General features: G+C 47.9%; 3 protein-coding genes across 5 annotated transcripts; 1 reads left to right on the forward strand and 2 right to left on the reverse strand.

Annotated features, from left to right (window-relative positions):
• Positions 1-162: 162 nt before the first annotated feature.
• Positions 163-6,493, reverse strand: SELENOT (selenoprotein T). Its single transcript, XM_082287695.1, has 6 exons — positions 6,299-6,493; positions 5,013-5,123; positions 3,825-3,951; positions 2,454-2,541; positions 1,582-1,733; positions 163-880 (listed from the first exon to the last, which is right to left on the reverse strand). Exons 1-5 carry the CDS (start codon positions 6,460-6,462, stop codon positions 1,609-1,611), a joined length of 615 nt encoding a protein of 204 aa, XP_082143821.1. The 5' UTR covers positions 6,463-6,493; the 3' UTR covers positions 163-880; positions 1,582-1,608.
• A 110-nt stretch (positions 6,494-6,603) lies between these two features.
• Positions 6,604-19,953, reverse strand: EIF2A (eukaryotic translation initiation factor 2A). Its single transcript, XM_082287833.1, has 14 exons — positions 19,912-19,953; positions 18,662-18,731; positions 18,309-18,383; positions 17,529-17,647; positions 16,336-16,435; positions 15,880-15,962; positions 14,590-14,663; positions 14,286-14,430; positions 13,179-13,295; positions 10,419-10,990; positions 9,024-9,140; positions 8,048-8,176; positions 7,118-7,183; positions 6,604-7,034 (listed from the first exon to the last, which is right to left on the reverse strand). The coding sequence occupies exons 1-14, from the start codon at positions 19,937-19,939 to the stop codon at positions 6,969-6,971; spliced, it is 1,761 nt and encodes a 586-aa protein (XP_082143959.1). The 5' UTR covers positions 19,940-19,953; the 3' UTR covers positions 6,604-6,968.
• A 122-nt stretch (positions 19,954-20,075) lies between these two features.
• SERP1 (stress associated endoplasmic reticulum protein 1) lies at positions 20,076-22,081 on the forward strand. Of its 3 annotated transcripts, none has more exons than XR_014226708.1 (4): positions 20,076-20,234; positions 20,344-20,419; positions 20,643-21,120; positions 21,583-22,081. XR_014226708.1 is itself a non-coding variant. In XM_082288265.1 (3 exons), exons 1-3 carry the CDS (start codon positions 20,151-20,153, stop codon positions 20,681-20,683), a joined length of 201 nt encoding a protein of 66 aa, XP_082144391.1. In that variant the 5' UTR covers positions 20,076-20,150; the 3' UTR covers positions 20,684-22,081. The 3 variants fall into 3 exon arrangements, 1 of the variants encoding a protein (XP_082144391.1); XR_014226709.1 differs by having other exon boundaries at positions 21,638-22,081; XM_082288265.1 differs by having other exon boundaries at positions 20,643-22,081.
• Positions 22,082-22,577: the final 496 nt, after the last annotated feature.

A 22,577-nucleotide genomic window follows, 5' to 3' on the forward strand; every position in this document is an offset into this window, starting at 1 on the left:
TGCCTGAAGGACAAGGCCAAGCTCCATGTACCCCTCCCATCATGGGAGGCTCTCAGGGGCTTACACATGACAAATACAAGCTCATTAACTTTAGAAAGTTAGCTTTTTATGCAGTTTTTCAATTGCAGTTCCAAGAATATTCATCAGTGACAAACAAGGTACTTCACACAGGAAATGGGAACTCTTTATTTCAATTAATGTTCTTGGGTTCAATTCAGGCCAGCAGGAAGGCCCAGCTCATCTCAAATGGCCAAGGAAAAACTGCTGGAGCTGGCCCACATGATTAAAGAGTAGCTGATCTTAATTTTCACTGAAGTCACCAAATGATGTAACTATTCCGCATATAATTTTCCTTATATAATTCAGTATATAATGCACTGTTTGACTCTGCCATAAATTTTGAGAAATATACAAACCTGTTTTAACCACATCAGAGAGATTTGATAGACAGCTATCAATTACTCAACAGTTTAGGACAATATCAGACATTCCGATAACTTCATTTTAAACTACAAAAAGAACATAAATTCATATAAAATACAACAGATTAAACAAACTTCTCTTTTTCCAAGGAAAAATTAGGTATCAACTCAATCTGCCATTGTGTGAAACATGAATATAAAATAAGTTACCATTAGTAATGCCTGCATTGCTGATCTATGAACTGGTCGAATGAAGTCTTAAAAAAACTATACAGTATTATTGCACTCGTGGCTGTGCAGTGTGGACCGGCCAGCACTGAAACAGGGCTCATTGAGTGTTTGTCCAGGAGGCACAACGTGGCTGCAAGAGAGGCATCCAGCCTGCACCAACAGCATCTGTCTTCAGTGCAGGCCTTCATGGGTCTGCACCACGTGGCCTGGGAACCACCACCCAACGCCTGCAGAGAGACACTGGGGTTACAGTTGGCAACACCCCCACACCACAGCAGCACATCCACACTGAGCCAGGGACACCCACACTGAGCCTACTGCACACCTGCACTGAGCCAGCCCCAAGATGGGGAATTGTAACCTAGGTGTTTTGAAAGCTGCAGGTGACACAGGAACATGGAAGTGGTTTGCCATAAAATACCTACAGGATCTGAACCCTGTGCTACAAAAAGCTGTGGAGCTTTTGCAGAGGGGCAGGGCAGTACAGCAACAGGAGCACGACAGTATTCTGTTCTCCAGGATTATGGAAGGAACAGGACAGCATCCTGTTCCCCAAGGTTGTGCAATTCAGTTGGGTTAAAAGCCAGGGAGACCTTAATCCTTTGCGCAGAGGGTGTTCTAAGGCACGTAACAGCGCGTTTCTGATCTCTGCACCACGTGCTTCACTGACATTAGGCCTTCTGCATGCAGTAACACACCTTCTCCTGCCTCGTGGAATGCCAGCTTCCTGCTCTGAGGAGGCAGAATGAGCTACATCCCAAAGCCTCCCACCCAAACAGCCTCTGTGACACCACACATGGCAGTTTAACATCATGGGAGCTGGGTCTCCAGAAAAACATTTACCTGAACAAATACACAATCCTAAAATCCAGTCTCCAGTGTGCCCGTCTCACCTGGGTAAACACACTGGTGACTGGGGGAGACTTACGAGAAGTTTCAGTGCTGATCAATGGGGCTATGATCGATGATGGGGCATTGACTCCATGTGCACATTGAGCTTCATCTCGTTATCAAGGATCTGTACAAGCTGCTGCATGGAAGGGAGGTGACCAGACTCCAGCTTAGACCACACTGGGACATCTAGCGCAGAACACACAGAGGGGAGAAAAGCACCGTTACACTGGGAGCATCAGAAAACAGGCAGAGCTGGTGTAAACATGGAATTGGGAAGCTCTAGGAAGCTGTGTGAGTTGGTACTGATCTGTGTTGAGGAAAACATGTGAATCAACGATGCTTCCAACCTCTGGCTATGCTGAACTCCAGCCCAAATAGGAGAGTAGAGTGTCTAATGCTTCCATTCAGAAGTGTATCATACGGATGGAGAGATACAAAATATATACTGATGTTCCTCTCAACCTGAAAAATCAGTACTGTTGTCCACTGGCACTGATAATCCAGTAATAGTAACAGATTCTTTAGGATTCCAAGGCTAAAGCATGCTGCAGAACAAACAGGGAAAGCATCTAATTGGAGAGTACATGCCCCTATAGCTGATGGTTTCTTGTTTAATGCACATCACACACAAAGAAAGAACATAACACAGTTACTCCAAAGGATCAAATATCCCTCTAGTTTTTACAGAGCTATTGTAGAATATCTGACATCTGTATAAATTACTTTGTAAGATTTCTATTATTTTCATCATTTATTGTGATAGACAACATGTGAAGATCCAAATGGATGGCAATTTTCACATAGCACGTTTGGGACACAAATTTCCTGACCCGATCCCTCATTCTCCCCACCCCACAGCTCTCATATGTGTACATGTAAAACCCCTCAAACAAAGTCTCAGCTCACCATTCAAAGTGATTTCAAAAGCCCCAGTGGACATGCACTGGTTCTCAATCATGTTGCTCAGGAAGAAGACCATCATGCAGGCGTACACCTGGAAGGGAACAGAGATCCACACAGACGTCAGCCATGTCCGCCACACCTGCTGTTCACTCTCAGTGAGCACTGGATGTTCATGGGTATCTCTGAACTCCCTCTGTGATTGCTCAAGCAATGTTCCCATCTACAGATATCTCCCTTTCCTCCTTTTACACAGACTGTGCATCTTGCCTTCCCCAGGAAAGCACCAAACCAGCTCTGAACCCATCTGACTCGCACACCTCTGGACCCAGCACAGGCAGCTGCAAGGGGGCTGGCACTGTGACATAGGAACACAGCCGTTCCCAGACACAGCCTGTCACTGTCACAGCAATCTCCAGATCACAGAGCTAAGGGCCCAGCCACAAACAGCACAGCAAGGCCAGTCACATGTGCCTGGGAACCACCGACCCTCCTGCATGCCTCCGAGCTCTTCATGTGGAATTTTCTCTGCGCATGGGTGACTCAGGAGGAAAGGATAGCGTCTTCAGCAGTGCAGCTCCTCCCTCACTGCCAGCACCTCTCTAATTTCCTTTCCCTGTTCACAGGCACACTCACACAGGTCACTGCAACACCACAGAACCTGGCATGTGGACAGTAGCTACACACTGCAGCCAGCCCAGCCAGGCACAGAGTTGGCCCATTTAATTCAACTGGAATTATTACAGCTTCTGGGCATTCAAACTGGCCAGTGAAAGACCCAGGGCACTGGGCAGCTCAGCATGAATGTCTGTAAATTACTTTAGTTTAGTGGAATGAATCTGGAATAAGGTTACTCTAAATCAGAGTACAACACCCTGAATCTGCTGGCATCATCAGTACTGACTCACGGGGATATTCTCCCACAATGTCATGTCAGTCTGCTCTGCAAAAACACCCACAACATTTCAACGTCATTTTTCTAACCCCCATCTAATTGCTGCCTAATCTATCAGGAGTCTGATGGAAGCATCGACTGCAAAACAGTTATGAGACAACAGAGAAGGGAAGCCGTAATTTTAACATCAACAACACTGGCCTGAAATGCTACTCTTGAGCCCTAAAAAATAAAAAACTCTTTTATCATCTTTGTCAGCACATTAACCTCAGCTGCCTCTCTGCAGTAGCAGTAGCTTGTGAAGAGATCACCAAACCACACCTGGGTTTGTCAAAAGCATAAAGCACAACTGATAAGAATTATTCTACTGTAAGGCTGTAGTGTATGAAAGGTAAATCAGTCAGAACTGAGGGACTCACAGAACACCCTCATGAAGTAACTCTGAAGCTGCTTTTTCAGACTAAAAGTAGTACGTCCCTTACCTTGTTTTCTTGGCCCCACTGCCAGATGCTTGGAGCTTGCATGCCAAAGAAAGCAAACGGGTCCTTGCCAACGATGATTAAGCCAATTAATACTAGTTTGAAGACAGACAGGAAGGATGCTATGTGCCTGTTGGAGACGACACACACCAGTGACTGAAAGGTTCAGTTCCTACTTCACCATACACAACTGTAATTCACTTCACTAGGAGACTTTTGACAATCAAATGTTTCAAAGGAAGTAAAAAACTTTCCAAGAGGGTTTATCTCACTGTGGAAAAACCCCAAACCCAATCAAACCAACAAAACAAAAAAGCAACACGCATTAACAACACCCCCAATAAGGCCCTGCTTTCATACGGCACCCCAGAAAGACACCTTCTGGTATACCACAGACAGATTCTTTTGTTCCTCAGCAGACCTCAAATGGGACTTTGCTTTCAACTTATATATGCCTGAAGTGCACAACAGATTCCATTTCTAAAGAAGCTGTTCCATATTACAGAGACACATTTAAGTGACGGGCACCACTTCTTGTGGAGCATTTCCCAGTGATGCAGAACTCCCCACAGCCAGCCCACACCAAGGCACTGCGCCCTGCAGCCTCCCACCACTGCAACCCTGCCAGAAATTGGGCTAACGAGTGTTCCAGGAGCCACCCAGTAACTATGGCATCACTCTCCAGCGTGGGCACACTGCTTTAAGTAACAGGAATAACACTATTTTGACTTTTTCTGAATGTCTTTGGACTTTCCCCCCACAGCTGCAGCAAAAGCCACCCTGGCTCTTTCCTGAGGTGAGCTCTCCCTGATTCAGATGTTAAAAATGAACTTTCCCTTCCTCTGTCTCCTTAACCCATTACAGGGATTTGTCACTAAGTGCATAAGCCTGAGCAACAAATTGAATTTATGTCCAGATACAGCACAAAGAATAGCTGGGAAAATTCACTGTGACAAAAAAAGAGTTACACAATATATTTTAGGTTGGATATGACAGGCCTCATCATACAGATATCCAGATAGTGATGCTTGTACGGAAAACTAAGGCAGCTACCTAGAAGGCAGAAAATCACGTTTGTGTGTAATCCCAACAGAAAATCCCCTTAGGTTTGTATTTTCAGCATTATTTCAGTGTAAATGCATCTGTTTACCACTGGAAAGCACAGTACACAGTATGAGGTGACATGCTCACCTATAGATAGGTTGAGGAAGGTAGTTCTCCCCTTCGATTCGGATGTCTGGGTACCGCTGGCTGATGACCCGCATGTACTCCTCAAACACCCGCCTGTAGCCTCAGGAGACACTGAACACAGACAGGATTGTCACCACAGCTCGAGGGCTGCATGGTACAGTCACTGCTCAGCAGCCCTCACTCTGTTCATAACCCCTTCAAGTTAAAATAGAACTAAAATTTTTTATGGCACAGAGAAAAACTGATCTGCAATGAAATTACACATCACAAACCCGAAGAGGTAAGGCCTGGGTGTGACACGGGTTTGCCCCACATCCCAGCACAGACACAGAGCTCTGGAAACACCCACGGGGCATCAAATCACTCCCTTCCCCTGGAAAAATCTATTAAATTAGGATTAATGTAGGAAGTCGGTGGAAGCAACCCCTTCCTCTCTGCCAAAAAAAAAAAAAAAAAAAAAAAAAAAAAAAAAAAAAAATTCACACAGAGCCGTCCTCTCCAGGACTGCCCAAACAGGTAATGTTGCTCCCAGCCATCCCTGTGTCAGCACGACACGGGAACTGCAGGAGTTAAATATTCCTGAGCTGTCCTCTGCGTCGTCTCTCAGCAGCCGTCTCTATAAAAACTGCGGTAAAACCGCTAAAGACCTCAAACCCAGCATTTTCCCCTGAGCACTTCTGCAGTGCCTCGTAGAGTCACAAGGCCCGGCCCTGCCCACCCCGAGGGCCGGGAATCGTGGCGACAAGCGCTCCGGGCCTCTTGAGTTTTTTTTCTCCCCGAGCCAAACAGGTCCGTGCGCCGGGGGTGCCTCAGCCCTGCTCGGAGCTGCTGATACCATCGGCAACACCCCCGAAATGGTGCAAAGGTACCCGAGCGCCCCGACTCCAACACGGGCACTGCATCAAAACAAACACAAAATTACAGCCATTGCTAAGGCATCGATTCCTCCCAAACGTTAGTTCCGCACCACCACAACGCCACACACGGCATTAACGTGCCCGAAAAGCGCGGTTTTATGGCGGGTGGCCGTAAAGTGGGCCCCACTGAGAGAGCCGCCGCCTGCAGGCCCGTGCCACCTCCCACGCCCCAACAGGGCCAGGCCCCCCGACAGGTCGCCAGGGCGGGGAGGCCCCCGGCCCCGGGGTTGGCCCCTCCACGGACGACAAGAGCGAGCGAGGCCGCCGCAGCGCTGAGGGAAAGGAAGAAAAACGACCGAGGGAGGGAGAGGCGACGGCCCAGCGGACGCCGCCATTTTGGCCGTCGCCATCTTGGCGGGCGCCCCTCACCAGATCTGGAACTTGAGCAGCGGCCCGGTGGCGTAGGCCATGCGCAGCTTCTTCGCCGGCAGCCCGCCCTGCTCCGCCGCCGCGGCGCCGCCGCCGCCCGGTGCCGCCGCCAGCCCCGCCAGCAGCAACAGCAGCAGCAGCCGCCGCAGCCCCGCCGCTCGCATCTCGCCGCCGCAGCCGCTGAGGCACCGCGCGCGCCGCCGCGCCAAGGGCACGCGCACGGCGGGGGGCGGGGCCTGAGCGGCGTCACGTGGGCGGAGGCGCCCCCGCGCGGTCACAGAGGGCCCGAACGCTCGCTCGCACTAAGCGCCTTTATTGTACCCACATCACCGCGTAAAGGCCGCACCTCTCCTCAAATAGAACAGAGCTAGCAAACGTTTCTATCGCCTTGCCTTCTCCCACCCAAATAACGAAAAACAATCTGGTTTAGGCAGTATGTTCTCAGAAAAGGAGCGCGTTTCTCGTTGGAACAGCAGCAGAACTGGCTGAGGGATACTCGTTACTTGCTTACAGCTTCAACATGTCCAAGAATCTTTAGGAAAACTCTTTTTAAAGGCAAATGAGCAGCAAATCTGAGGACTTTCACACCCTTGGTCATTTGCTGAAATATTTAACAAACTATATTTTGCATGAACTTTGTGTTAGCACCACGCTGGAGCTCAAGGAAGTTTTAAACACCCAGTTCCAGGTCTTCCAGTTCCTTAAGCAGAGCAGCTTCTTTCTGAATCTTCTCCACCTAGAACAGAAAAGCATAAAATGTCACAGATGTAGCTTATTATAAAATGAACCTGGAATAAAGTGTACAGATCTCAACCATACCTGATTCTTCTCCAGCTGCTTGCCAGCAGCTGCCTGTTCTTTCAGCTGCTCAATTGCCTTTAGTTTCTGGAAAAAAAAAATAGAAAAAACCACTCTAACACAAAAATATTGGTAAAACAAGAATAGAAAAAAAGTCTTAGAAGTTGCTGCACTTGCAATTGCCTGATGTATCTGGAGGCAGGTCCCTATGGAAGGCACAATCCCTTAAGCATCTCCAGATGCTCAGTCCAGAATTTCCCACCCATAACAGACATTTCTTTAAAGAACAAAACCTAGAGAACAGCAGTACTTCTTCATCTCTGAAACAAACACTGGGCATATTGTCTCACTGAAGGGCGAGATCCAAACTTGGAAATTACTCTATCACTATCCCTCTTCACCACACATTTTCCTCAGAAAGCCTGGAATGTTAATCCAGAGACTATGAACAGCAAGAGGCAGCCAAGAGAAATGGGAAAGATTCTCTAGCCAGAACCAAACAATTTCTATCCTGGAATTACTTAATCCAAGCATTCTCAAGACTGGCAATAAACTTTGCACTCACGCCACAAGGCAAACCACAAGGCACTGTTCCCTGCCAGATCCAGGTCCCAACAACCACAGAATCCACAGAGTTCCTGTCTGAGCCCCAACACCTGCCAGTGCCCCCCTGACCCTCAGCTGGGGAACTGGCTGCACCTCCACAGCATTCCCGGTCACAGCCTGAGGGTGAGTTTCAAAAACTCCTCCCTGTACTGCCACCTCTGATGGGACCTTCAGGAACCCTGGCACACGATGGTCTCCACTGCTGCACAGGGTGGGAGGGCAAAGGGAGGTGGGTACAAATTCAGGACATTACTGTGAATGTACGTGCATCCTCCTGAACTCAGCTCACCTTACACCCACACTTGGAGAAATCTATTGTCTGTTAGAAAAATAATCCCTTCACACCTTTTTCAAATTCTTTATCTTCTTGTCCACTTCAGGATCTCCCGTGGTCATGGCAGGCACAGCGTTCTGCAGGGCATTCTGTGGGGTTTTGTCCTGGGCAGGGCCTTGGTTTGCATCAGCTTTGGCCTCCTGTAGACACATAAACACAAGCTAGAAAACACCTTTGATTACAAACAGAATGAAAAATGTCTTTAATCACTTTAAGAGGATCCATTCAATATTTCTTCTTTCCCCAGTTTACTGGTGTATTCCAAAATCTGGGCATGACTTGCTCAGAGGTACTGCATTATCTATTGATCTGCTTTCCATGGACAAAGGCTTATCTGGAACAGCTCACATGGTGTTTCTTGTTTAATTTCTACTTCCTCAAGATCCCAACCACACACAGCACAGGGAAACATCAGTTTAAGCGTGATATGACAAACACATACACAAATATTTTACAAAGCAGACTGGGTCATTGTCCCTGAAGCAAAAGAAAAGGCTCAAAACCAGTGCTAGAAAAATTTTAAAATAGCATTTAAAGAAACTATTGCTTCAGAGGTTTGTAGAAATTGGAAGGCTAATACCAAAAGCTGACTTTTATCTACCTAGTCAAAGAATATTAAGTCCAGAAGTGACAGACAGGCTGCCTCTGGTCTGCCCTAAAAACACACCTCAGCCCTGACCTGCTGGGAACACATAACACCCAGTCTGTTCTTACCTCCCAACTACAACCAAAACACACCCTGCAGACCATGGAAAGTCAGAATCACTTTGTCTCCACACTGATTTTAGCTAACATTTGCAGCAACCCACCAAAGGTGTTACTTTTAAATCACCCTTTTGTTCCTGCTTTGCTCTGGTGAAACTGCCCGTCCCACACAGGCGACACGTGTGGAGGGCTCTCAGTGCACAAGTCACTGCTCCGAGACTGACCACTGCCCTTTGGGAAAACTAACTAACATTATCCTTGCAAGAATGACTGTTGCAGTACCTGTTTAGCAGCCTTCTTTGCTTCATGCTTCCTCTGATTTTTGAGAGCTGTTTTAGACAGTGGCTTATCACTGCTTCCCAGATGGGGTTTCATGTTCTGGGGTGGCTCATCCTCATGCTGCAGGATATGCAAAATGGTTAAAACCCCATATTCCATGTTGGCACAGAAACCCCAAAATCTACCTAAGACATCATATGCAAAGATGAACCAGAAAGAAAAAGGAAAAAAGAAAGAAAGGAAGTGGGGGGGAAAGTATGCACTCCTTGGAATAGCCAAAGAAGGGTGACAAGGGTTTCAAACTCATCCACTCAAGTTTCCATGGGACTACCCTGTATGCCCTAATGACTTCATAGATTTCTGATAAAATAACAAAATCATTATGTTTTCTGTCTCAGGAAGGAAATAAAATAAAATACAAGAGGAATGATTTAGCACAAAATGACTGAAGCCTGGCATTTTGCTGTTCTTGACAGCTTTTTAACTCAAACTCTTGATGATCAGAGAGGAAGGCTGAGCGCTGGGAGGGAAAAAGGGGGGTTCTTGGGGGGCAGTGGGGGCTGAGAAGGGGTTTTTTTCAGTGTTTTTAAGATAACTCTCAACTGTGGCACCGTATTGTTTTAATGCGTGTGACAAGATTTTTTGCCCATATAAGTAAACAGAATTATTTTACTGAATGTATCTTTTCCCTACTCCCTCTGCTCACATGGTTTGCGAGAGCAGCCCTCAGCATGGCTAACAGACTGCTCACAGGCTGAGTCTCCTGCAAAAGCACCAGGCTCAAAGTCAAAGCTCTCTGTGACTCAAACATTAAGGGTGCAGCTGTTAACTGGAATTAGTTGCTACTCAGCCTACTTTGAAAACTTGTAGAAAGAAACTAATTATACAAGTAGGTCACTGTACTGAAATGTGTTTAAGCTGCAGATGACTTGCTAATGATCCAATCTCTTTCTAAAAAATAAATTTACCTTATAAAAAAAACCAAACAAGAATGGCTGTTGGGAGGCCAGTCAAGGCCCAGGCTGGCTGGGGTCAGAACTGGTAAGTCGAGTCATCCATATCAGAGGCTTCTGTCCTAACCAGAGCACTCAATTTCACCACAAGCTACACCTGGAGTTTAGTGTTTCAGTGCACACTGCAAAGAGTATTACAAAAGCTTGCAAATGCTTTGTGGAAGGACAGTACTTGGGCCAAAGAGATGAGAGCTTTCTAGCATACATTCTTGCAAACTGTGAGCAAAACACCAAAGAAGGTTACCAAAACCCCTCCAAACCCCCACAGTGCTGTCAACCTGGTTACTCCTCTCATGTACCTCCTCAAAAACACACACATACGTGAGGCCAAGCTCCAAACAGACACGAGACAACAGGTCAGTTCCCGCAGGACACTGCTACTCACAAGCTTGGAGCTCGTCACGGGTTTGTTCCTCAGGGCAGGAGGTCTGTACGCCTGCGCAGGCCTCGGCTCAGCACTGGGCAGTTCGCTGGGAACTGCCTGGTATTTCACCGCTTTCTCCGGGAACACCCCATCCAGGAAGGGCTGCCAGAACACTTGCCACATTTCCTCGCCAGATGGGACCTTATAGGAGTGCAACACAGAGCCCGTGTAGTGCCATATCTTGTATCCGTTGCTGACCCGGAGCCGGGGAGCACACGTGGCTGTCACAATGTGCTCCCCATCGGGACACCAAGCAAAGTATGTGGAATCCGAGGCCACTGGTTTGGAAATGAGTTTGTAGTTTTTAACATCCCACACTTCCATCTGTCCCCTGAGGTTTCCAAACCCTGCCAGCACTAGGATGTGTCCGTGGGGGCTATAGTAGACAGCATTGCGAGGCCCGGTACCAAAATCAAACACAGGGTCACATTTCAGGTTAAAAACTGTGGCTTTGGCAGGCATGAAACCATACACAGCACAGAACTCCGCAGAATTGGGGCTCCAGGAAACATCGTAAATAGGGCCATTTTTTGCTAAAGGAAAAGGAAAAACATGCAGCTGTTGGGAGATTGCATTTTTTTCAGAGCAAGACAGAATAAAAACCATCACAATTCTTCATGCTTTGCTAAAATGCTGTATTCTAATTATTGACAGTGAAAATTAATTCTACTAACAAAAGAGGGAAAAACAACCTTGTATCTTCTGATAACTTCAGTTACAGTTTGCAACAATAACTGCAGCCATTCCAAATTACCTCTGTACGGTCAGCACCAACACTTTAACAGTAAGTATAGCTTGACATGTAAAAAAAATCCGTAATTTTTTTCCTCAAGTATGACCTCAGGACCTTCTCAAATTGTCCCACTGGAAACCTGCAAAAACAGGAGTTTTATACCAGCTGGATAACAGTTTATCTTCTTTTAATGTAAGACATATTGTGTAGCTCAGCTTTGTAGAGGCAAGCAATAGTGACCTGAGTTCTCTTTGGCCCATGCCCATGCACAATATTTTATAAGTCAGATTTTAATGTGAGTGAGCACACAAAAATGGCTTTACACATAATGATCAAAACTTGGTACTGCCAGAAGCTATTCTGGGGGTTGGAACATTAGGAGATACTGAAGAATGATGTATTAGTTATGAAAACTCAGGTAAAATATCCAGGGGTAAATACAAACCACAGGCCATTATAACTTTTCATCATCTGGGTATCTTTACCCATCGTTCAGATAAATGCCAATTGCATTACTGAATCCTTATATCCAGAGTTGATGCAAAATGTTCAAACTGAGTTAAATGGTTTGTGCTTGCTGTCACTCTGAAGTCTCATTATCTTTAGAAACAAGGATGTATAATCACACTATGTGTCCCCTTCGTAACCTTTTCAGTGACACTAACCCAATGCAGCTCAGATACAGAGGTGTGACAGAAAATGACATTTGGTGACAGCAGCAGCTGGAAAGATGAGGGCAGCTCAAAGCAGGCTTCACAGCTCTGCCAGAGCCTGCAACAGCACCACGTCTTAGTCAAAAATGAAAAGCCCTATGCAAATGCCAGTGTGGAAAAAAGCTTCAAAACTGTACTTTAAAAAACATGCAACTTCACAAGGAATGAGGCACCTCTCACTCCAAGTGCCCACCACTTGCTTTTATTGGAAAAAAGGACTTTTATGAAACAGACCAAAGTTTGGGCTTTCCCTTGAAAAGGAATAGCTAAATTAAATGAAAAGCAATGGTAAACTTCCTGTTAAATACAGATGCAGTAGAAATAAAGAATGTTTTAGTAAGTATGTAGTTAAACAAGTAGTGTTCTCAAGCCAGGAAAGTGGTCCCAAAGACATTCTATATACTGAGTCATAACCCCAATTCTCCTTCCCCAGTGAAGTTATACATCAGGGGAAATGGGGCCCAGTACTTGTCCAAAAGTTTTGCAGCGGAGGCAAACTGGAGATGCTCCCAGTCAGCACTGTTATGGAAGAGAAATTACATTCACAGCACCTCCAGCAAAGATAGTCCATGTCACCCCATCCCCAGTGCTCACAAGCATTCCCAACAAACCAGCCTCTACAATCCCAAACAGGCCAGATGTTTGCACACAATAGCAACAGCTTGAGAGAAGGAAAAAACACCCCCTACAGGGCAAATTAAGACATGGACTTCCAGTTCAAACTAGACATTGGAATTAGGCACATTCATCTGCTGCTCCCCAACATGTCATTTTTATGTCTTAAAACACTTTCAATTTTACAATACAAAATAAAGGACTTCTATTTTCCAACAGACCAAAAAATTGCTCTCACTCTGCCCTGGCTCATTGAGTAACAGTATCTTGCATGTGTAAAAGTGCAGGTAGGATTATTCTGTTTGGTGACGCACTTCCTGCCCATTATGGATTCTCAGACATCAACCTGGCTCCATTGTCCAAGTCTTTCCTCAGCAAACGGGCAGAGTTCCCTCCCTGTGCACTTGAAACACCTTCCCAAGCAAATTATCAGTATTTATTAACTGGAAGTGTTTGGTCTCTGCCACTGACATTAAGACGGTAAGGTAAGAAAATTCAGCTATTAAAAAAAAACACAAGCCAACCCAGAAAAAAGCAACATCTTCCTGCAGAGGTAAAAAACCAAACAAGCAGTGAAGGATTTTTTGTTCAGAGGATTTTGTTTTACAGATCGGATCACTACACTCCCAAGCCTGCAGCAGCAGCCGCAGGGGTACTCACGCAGCTGCACGACGGCGCTCTCCCCGTTGGCCGCCACGTAGTGCAGCGTCTGCTCGCCGTAGTACGATGCCCCGGTCTTGTCCACCTCGGTGCTGGCGATCACCAGCACGGCCGTGGCTGTGAACAGACACAGTCAGTGCAGCACAGCTACTGCAACCCACACCAGCCATTGCACAGAACACCACAGACAAAGCGAAATCAGCTCCGCTATGAATTCCTACCGGTTGCTTGTGTAATAGTGCTGGTATCATTCCTCTTTTGAATTGAGTTTTTCCTAAATGCTAACCCGAAAGGACTGAACATCTTCCTTTGTCAGATGGAAAATGTAAGCTCAGTCTATTAATTCACTGTAAGATCACAAGCAAGTGAACATCCTTTGCAGTTAAAAAAAAATTAAACTACAGCAGAAACCAAACATCCTGATCAGTCCTTGAATAAAATATTTCATCAACATCTTCTGTATTCAAAGCTGTGTCCCTGTTGGGGGGTACGGAGCAGGGCACGGTGTCACCAGGGCAAGGCCCAACCTGCCCCTTCCCCCAGACACATGCACCCCATAATGTCTTGAGACATCAATCTTTCCCATCTCTCACAGCCTCCGTGCACGGTTTCTACACGTGTGTAACACCTTCCTTGTATTCCAAACTATGTGGGTTGAAGTAAAATGATTTGTACAAAACCATTCTGAAACAGCTCACTGCTAACAAACAGCAAAGCACAGAGGCCTGTCGGCTCACCCCAGTTGTGATATTTATGCATACAGATAATTCTACACATTAAGATTATACCATGGCATGAAGTGTTCTTATGTTTACAATCTAAATGTATTATTGACAAAGAATGCAAAATTATATAGGATTTTGTTATTCAACTGCAAAATTTACCAGCATGCATAGAATATTTTCAATTGCAACATATAAAATCACAGAAGTCACAGGAAAGTGCTGAGCACTCCAGGGTGTGCAGAAATGCACCCCAGCAAGGCATTAATGGCTGCCCTCAGGATTTATCTGCATATGCAAATTAAACACAAACCCCACACAGTAAACAAAGTAAGTCAATCCAAAATGAGCACAGTATAAAAGTTTCAGTACACAGCTGTTATACCTTTTTTGTTCCATAGCATTGTCACCTTGTCAGCTTTAAAGAAGCTTTTGTTGGCTAGTGCTGACTGCGGGCCCTCGAAGTTGGGGTACTGGTAGAGCCTGACAAAGGATGGAGCACCTTTGCTGCCTGGGACATACACAGCAACCTGAAACAGCCACAAGATTTCACTGCGAGTTAAAGCCTTGGTAGCACAGGGCATCATTACTACCAGCACACTGTACTAAAATCACAGTCTGGTTTTTTGTTTTTTGTTTTTTTTTTTTAAGAAAACCAAGAAAAGGATTGGAAGCTGGAGCAGAAGTACCTTGCTTGGCTGTGCTCCTGGGGACAACACGAAATCACTGACCTTCTGCAAATGCAGTTTATTTGCAATGGTATCTGCCAAGAAAAAGGCCACAGATATGTGATGTTAATGACAAACCACATTACCTGGATGACCTAACCACACCTTTCTATGGGGCTGCATCCTGGATAACACAGACCAGTAAAGACAATCATAAAGGATCTCTTTTTCTAGGCAAACAACCATTATTTTCCCATTTCACCACATAATTTTATCTAAAAAACCAAGTTGAATCAACCCTATGTCTGAAACCCAGCATTTAGTATTTGGAAGTTCAAAAAGCAAAGGAAGCCTCTGAACCCGAGGTGAACACAGCTTGCTTTTGAAGCACATATTCTTCACCTTATCTGTGCTGGATTCAGTCCCATTCGCTGCCATTACACAGAGGCAGGGCCCTCCCCTCAAACCTTCATGGGAAAACTCTTCCCAACAGGAAGCACTCAAGAGGCCTGCTCTGGGCTCAACACTGCCTCTTCCCACAAACAGCTGATGGGAACAGAATCACCCCGCAGCTCCACTGCAGCCGGGAATGAGTACTGCCAGCAGATGTCCTGCTGAGGCTGACATTCCCTGCTTCCCGCAGCTTGGTTAACATCAGCAGGGCTAATTCTCAGGAAACTCAATCTCTCATAGCCTTAATTCTTGTATCAACGTTATATTTAAAACAAAACTAAGAACGCAAAACTAAAACCACACACTGCTGTTCTCCCATCCATTTTCTTTAATTCCTTTACATTTTTGTTCTAATTAATTTTTATCTTTCTACTTTTTTCTTCCCCTTTCCCTTTTCAACATCTATTGACTCCAGATACTCTACCACCAACAGTAAATCTCCTTGGTAAAAATCTTCAGGCTTCACTATTTAATTTTTGCCATCAATTTTTTAATGAGCCATTTTTAACAGTCTATTGACAGAATATGCACAACCCAAGGAAGTAATCACAGATCACATTTTCTAACATCAATTTCCTGGATCTCTTTAAATGAGAAATAATATGGAATCAGGCCTCTTTAATTGAGAATCAGATGCATTTCATACCATGTAAGTCAGTGAAAAGATAAATAAGAAAGTGAAAACACACTTCATTAAAGCATAATGATTCTGGATTCCAAACTGAAATAGATTGTAGGCAATATTTAAAATAAAAAGCAAGCAAAAGAAGAAACAAATAAAAAGCTGAAAACAAAAACCACCCCTCAAAAGAAGCAGCATTTATAGAAGGAACGAAATATAGAGAAATACTTGCGTACTGAAGTTGTTGTTTTCAAAGAAGTGCACTTCATTGTTCACATTCCTGGCACAAATGCTTTCATCATCTGCCCAGCAAGGACTCCTGCATATTACGGGAAAAGTCAGAAACACAAAATGATGCTCAACATTAGCACTCCAGAATTGTTTCTCCCCATTTTTAAAGCCCAGGAAGTTCAAACATAATACGTTTAATGTGGATAAATGACAACTGCATACCAAAAAAGTGCACATAAGTGCACTTGGTTATTGTCTGCCCAGCTTCTCTCTGTGGTGCAAAGTGAGAGTGAATTTACAATGAACTATATACAGACACTCACAAGCACAGATGCTGGTTTTCAGTTAGCAGCAGGCACTGGTTTGAAAGCCAACACCACACTAACAGTTCCATTTACCTGGATCAGATTTTGAAAACCACATTTCTTTTTAAACAATTAGCATCTGGAAAGCTTATTTACCAGTTCTGCATCTTTTTCTGCATAAAAGACTTTAAGCATTTTCCAGTTCTCAGATCATGGAGCTGCAGGTTGGGCACCCCTGCTGTGCCATCCTTAGCAGCTGCAAAAAAACACAGTGGTCTTTGAGGATTAAATCTGCTTCACCCCGACATCACGGTTCTGCTAGCACCCAAACTCCTCGCAAGCATGCAGCTTTTGTCCCTGAGGGACCAAACCCATGAATGCTGACTGCTGTACCTATTAACCTCAGTCTGTTTTCAGAAAGAACTCACATTGGGAGGCGTAGGGTTTCTACTCCCCACTGCAAGGCTGCAACCACCACCACCTACACAGCTTTTTAATCCAAACCAAAACCCATCCACATGGAAAACAATGGAGGCATGTTCTCCACTCCAATGTTTTGCTCTCACAAGAATGAGGTGATTTGGTCCATTCCACCACAGTCACAGCTGTCTCTGCAAGCAGTGCAAAATGGTTCTGCTGCTTGTAAACTGTCTGTACTCTCCTCCTTGCCTTGGATAGCACAGCCTGCCTATTGCTGTCAGTGATTTATGGCAGACCCAGAACAGCTCACTTACAGCCCACAGCTTGTGCTACCTTTTCTTATCCTACCACCTGTCCCGGTTCCCAGTTTCCCTACAGCCTGCCCAGTTCCCAAGGCCCAGCCTTGCCCAGCTCTTCCCCCCCAAAGGCAGCATTTACACCATCTGTGGCTCAGACAGGACTGCAGCTCTCAGAATCAGGAACTCAAACCCCTTCAGGGATGCAGAGGAGGGAATAAAGTTCTGGACATGGAGAACACTCCAGTCCAGGGGGACCAGGGGAGGACACAACTACTCCAAGACAGTGTACAATCTCCCTTGCCTACCCAAGAACATAAGCTGCCTGCACAGCACACTGCACCATGACCACTTCCCAAAGTTTAGAAAACATGTGACTACTGACAGAGTAACTACGAGCACGTGCACTCTGACAGAGCGTTTGTAAGGATGGCCAACACCAGCTGCTCTCGAACAATGGCCTCCCTCCCTCCCTCCTCCACCGTCTTCCTGACTGCCCACAGAACTTTTTGTACCCTTTCTGTACTGCTCATTTAGCCAATAAATGCACTACAGAGACGAGTCAGGTACTAATCCAGACATGGTTTAAGACAAGCACAAACCCTGTGCTTCCCCAGCTGGTACAATACTCACTTGCATAGGCCTGCCACGTTGCCAGAACATTATTCTTTGGCGAGAATTCAAGACAGACTGTCTTTGGGAGATCAAAGGAATGCAGCAACTCAGCTCTGGTGACATTAACAACATTTACTCTGGAACCAAAAGATGCTATTTCAATAAAACACACTTACAATAGTTAATTAATAGCTGAGAGAATTGTTCAAGTATTTGACTCTTCTAGATCAGCCCCAAATTTGGCCAATATAACAGAATTAGAAGAGCTTTTTTCCCCCCTCTTGTTTTTACTAAATCTTTCCAAGAGCACATTTTAAAACCAGACACCCAAGCATGACAGAAACCAAAAGTGACCACTGGTCAAAACATAACCCATGTTTTTGTCTGCAACACATAAGCTCTAAACAAGAGAATGAACTCTATAATGCACCTGCTCTATAAGAAAGGAACCTTGTAACGTTCACAAGGTGTATAGATTCATTATTTTCTGTGGACTTTACTAACAGATTAATCCCAGAGACCAGGTACTGGGAGCCATGAATAAGAAAAACAACCAAACCACGAAAGCATACCCAGATTGCATGGGAATGGGTGCATTATAAATAAGAGAAGAACAGCAAATATTTCATCTGATAGTCAGAAAACAAAGCCACTAATATAACAATAAACTGCATTTAAAATGTACATGCAAACACTTGCATTAACAGCAATCATCTTTACACGGACAAGAGTAAATGAAGCATAACTGATCCTGTTTATTTCATACAAGCTAAAAATTGGATGATAAAAGACACCCACTTTTCTCCATTGCACCAAGCAAAGAGGGAGCCATCCGTGCTAAAAGCAACAGCTTTGCAGTTTTTTCCAGAATCCCTAAAGAAATAAGAAATGCACGTGAGTATTCAACAGTGCCATAGTTGAGGTTTTTTTAACAAAAATGAAACAGATTGCCTGCTGTGCTCCTGAGGAGCCCTGTGTCATAGTGCAGTCCCTGCTCAGGGACTATCACCTGCACCTGGCAGTGCTCAGGCAGGTGCAAAGCCTTCCAAACCATCAATTTTCTGAATTCACTTATATTCACACATTTTTCAAGTCCGGAGTCTACTTTTCTTTTCAGAAAACTATTCCTTTTGTGCCACTGACACCAGTACCTTTGGAATGCTGCGCTCTCTGTGAAACTGGGGGGCCCATTCACCATATACAGCCCTTCGGACCCTCTCACTGCAAGAAGAAACAAATAACTCATTTCAGATGCAGAAAATTGTCCAAAGCATACGTTTTTCTAATTTGTGAGCCCTGAGACGTGCGCACACTTTCCCATGCTTGCTGTAAGGGAATTCCAAGACATAACCAAGACACACCCCTGGAGCTCCCATCCCATTCCTCCTTCAGCAACACCCTCTGTAGGATTGTGCCTGGCTAGGGGGCAAGGAACCCCCAGGATGGGGATCCAGAGCCTCTGGACCTAGTCTCAAAGTAAAACAGTTTTTATCATGACTAAATGCAACTTCCCAGGGCTCGTGTACACCACAGCCCCGAGAGAGCCTAAGGCAACCTTTTAACACACCTTAAATGCGACCCCCGAGCTGCGCAGCCCTGTCTGGAACGTGTTCCCCAGCTCTTCCGTCAGACTCCCCATTAAGATCCAAATTTACAACAGACAGTAGTGAGCAGCCCAAAATCTACCCTGAACAACTGCAGCCCCCACAGACCCGAGGGAGGGGAAATATGCTGGTGTTTAAAGCTTACAGATCCAGAAAAGGAAAATACACATTCCTTATGTTAGGGACAGTTTAAACAGTGAAATACTGGAAAGGAATACGACTTTTGAAAGGAGCTTCACAAACTGCAGTGCAAAGCCCACGAACGGCAGCGGACACGCAGTGGGCTCCGAGCTCCCGGGAGCCGCTCCCTGCCCCTTGGATCGGCCCCCGCGTGCTGCGGTGCCGGGGCCGCCGGGGGGCTCAGCGCCCGGGGCAGCGGGACAGGGCCGCCGCGTTTCCAGCACCGACCCGCCCCCGCGAACGCTCCCGGGCACCCCGCGACTCAATCGTCCGCGGCTGAAGAACGAAGCCCCGACACGCAGCCTCGAGAGCTCCCGCGGGGCGCGGGGGAGGCCGGCAGCCGGGAGGCCGCGCGGGCGGGGGGCCGGGGTGAGCAGCGGCACCCCAAAGGAGGGCCTGGCCGCGCCCCAGCCCCGGGCCGAGCCAGCACAGAGCCCGGAGAGCCCTGACCAGTGCTGGGAGCGGTATCGTCAACAACTCCAGGACCGGGGCCGGACTCGGGCACGCCGCGGCAGCGCACGCTGGGGAGGGGACGCGGGGCGGACGCCGGCGGGCACCGGAGGGGCACCGGAGGCGCAGCCCAGCCCCGACCTCAGCGCCGCCCGGGTCCGACGCACCTGCGAGCAGCGGCGTGGGCGGCGCCATCTTGGGGCGGCCGGTGGGGCGCTGTTTCCGGTTCCGGGTTAGCGGCGGCGCAGCGGCCGCAGCGCGCGCCACGTTAGCGGGCGGGGCGGGGCCCGGGGGCGCGTGCGCGGGTTGGCGCGCGCGGGCTCCGCCCCCGGCGCGCTCCCGGCGTGCGGAGCGCGCGGTGCTGACGCGGCAGCGGCGGCCGGGCCGGACCGGGCCGAGCGCGGACATGGTGGCCAAGCAGCGCATCCGCATGGCCAACGAGAAGCACAGCAAGAACATCACCCAGCGAGGGAACGTCGCCAAGACCTCGGTGCGCGGGGCCGGGCCGGGCCGGGCGGGCACGGGCACGGGCGGGGGTGGCGGGGCCGGGCCGTGCCGTGCCGTGCCGTGCTGAGCTGACGGCGGTGCTGTGCTCGCAGAGAACGGCCCCGGAGGAGAAGGCGTCGGTCGGGCCCTGGCTGTTGGCGCTGTTCATCTTCGTGGTCTGCGGATCAGGTGAGCGGCCGCGCGCGGGCGGCTCGGCCCCGGTGGCGGCTGCGGGCCCCGGCACTGCTCCTCCGGGCCCCGGTGGCGGCTGCGGGCCCCGGCACTGCTCCTCCGGGCCCCGGTGGCGGCTGCGGGCCCCGGCACTGCTCCTCCGGGCCCCGGCGGCGCTCGGGTCCCCTGAGCTCGCTGCGGGCGCTGCCCGGCGAGCGCTCCCCTCTCCGCTTTCTTGCAGCCATCTTCCAGATCATCCAGAGCATCCGGATGGGCATGTGAGGGGCCGCTGCCGGGCCATGGCCCGCCGGCCCCGGCCGCCGCGGCAGATGCCGAGGAGCGGCGCGCGGCACCGGCCGTGTCGCATTCCAGGTCCCTTCACGAGTCATTCCGAGTTTTCTAGCCCGTGCCACAGTGCCTTGAACAGCACCACATGTATAAAGCAATAAAAGTCTATTGTTGATCTACAATCGTAGACCTACTTATTCGCTGAAGATCCAGCCTGGTCTCTGTAATACGTGGAGCTATATGCGACGTAGGTCCGTAGGAACTGACATCTGTTGTAAACACCGGTCCCAGATCAGTGTCACCCTCTGCTGTATAGCTGGAAGTGGTTTTATTTGACGCTGGAAGCCAGGATTCTTGTAGTGGCTGGAGCCCGACTGTGCAGCATGTTCCCGAGGAGTCTCTCCGCAGTCCCCGCCGTGCATCCTCCGTGTGTGCGTAGGCTAGTCCCACTGCAGCATGGCCGCACCCGTCCTCACACCACGGCACCGCCTGTGGCTTTGTCGTAATCCACGCAAAATGCTTGTCTGTGTAGGGGTAGTGGGGTAGTGAGGAACTGGCACGGCCGGGCAGCGGCTGCTCCTGGCAGGACCCAGTGCTGGAGCTTCATGGACTGTGGGAGCACCGCGGCCAGACCTGCGGCTCCCCGTGCCTCTCCTGGCCGTGCCTGGGCTGTAAATACTTATTGGACAACTTTCAACTTTCAACAAGTGGTGATAGTTTTTAAATTTGATGATGTTGTGTGGGAATATTGGGGGAGGGGGGACACATGCTGCCCCCCTGCCCACAGTTCTGCTTCTATATGTGCAGCCCCTGCAGAGTGTGGTGTGTCTTGCAATATATATTTAATCCTATTTAAGATAAAACTTGCTTTCAACTCGATTTCTTTTTAACAGTGGATCCAGTACTTAACTGCTTCCCTACTGGTGATCACAGTTCCTTCTTCTGTAGATGACTGTAACTTGAGATCACATGGAAAATGCTGCTATTGATCATATTTCCCTGCTGATGGCCCTGACTCCTGCTGGCTCTCGCTGTCTGCGTGGTGACAAAGGTGGTGGGAATTGCTCTGCTGGTGCACACAGTTGCTAAAGGAAGATTTCTTTTTTCCAGGTTTCTTAGTAGAAGACAAATTTTAAGTCTGGTTACATTAGAAATAATAGAAAACTAAATCGGTTGAGGTTAATGAAATGCCTGTTAGCTGTGAAGGAACAGATCTTTTGTACGCGTTGTATTTCCATATGGAATCATTGGGACTGGTGTAAGCCAGCACAGCCCTGAGCGCACCCAGCGTGGAGCTGCCCGAGGGCACGGGGACCTTGTGCTGGGACACTCGTGTGCTGTGAGGGGTGGCGGGGGAAGTCTGTATAATCGCTGATTTTAAATAAAGTTCTTTTCAAACGCAAGCTGTGTTCACTCTGACGTGGGTAAAGCAGGGCTCTGCTGGGTGTCAAAACTCAGCCATTCACACCAAGCATGGATTGATCAGCTTTTCCCTGCGAGGAGCCACCATGCCATGGGGCACCCCCATGGTCAGCTGTCTGGGTGCTGGGCCAGGTTGGGGCCACGGGGCCTGAGCTGGGGCTGCCAAGGCTCTGGACACACCCAGCCACCGCTCCCCTTCCCTCTGGGGACCAGCCATCCCCCCACAGGGGTTCAGCAGGTGCCTTCTCCTCACCTCTTGTCTCTCTGGCCCCTGGCAGTGCCACAGAGGCCCCAGGGGTCTGACCAGTTCCTGCTGTTGCTGCAGGAGTCACTGGCTGTGACAGCACAGCAGCTGCTCTAGGGCTGTGGGCACTGGAATGTTCAGGGTGGTTTGTACAAGTTGGTTCTTCAAAGTTCAGTAAATTCTTGCTTTGGTGCAAGCTGGCCACAGAGATGTGTGCAGCGC

The sequence above is a fragment of the Coloeus monedula genome (genome assembly GCF_965178545.1).
Source record: "Coloeus monedula genome assembly, chromosome: 10".
NCBI lineage: Eukaryota > Metazoa > Chordata > Aves > Passeriformes > Corvidae > Coloeus > Coloeus monedula.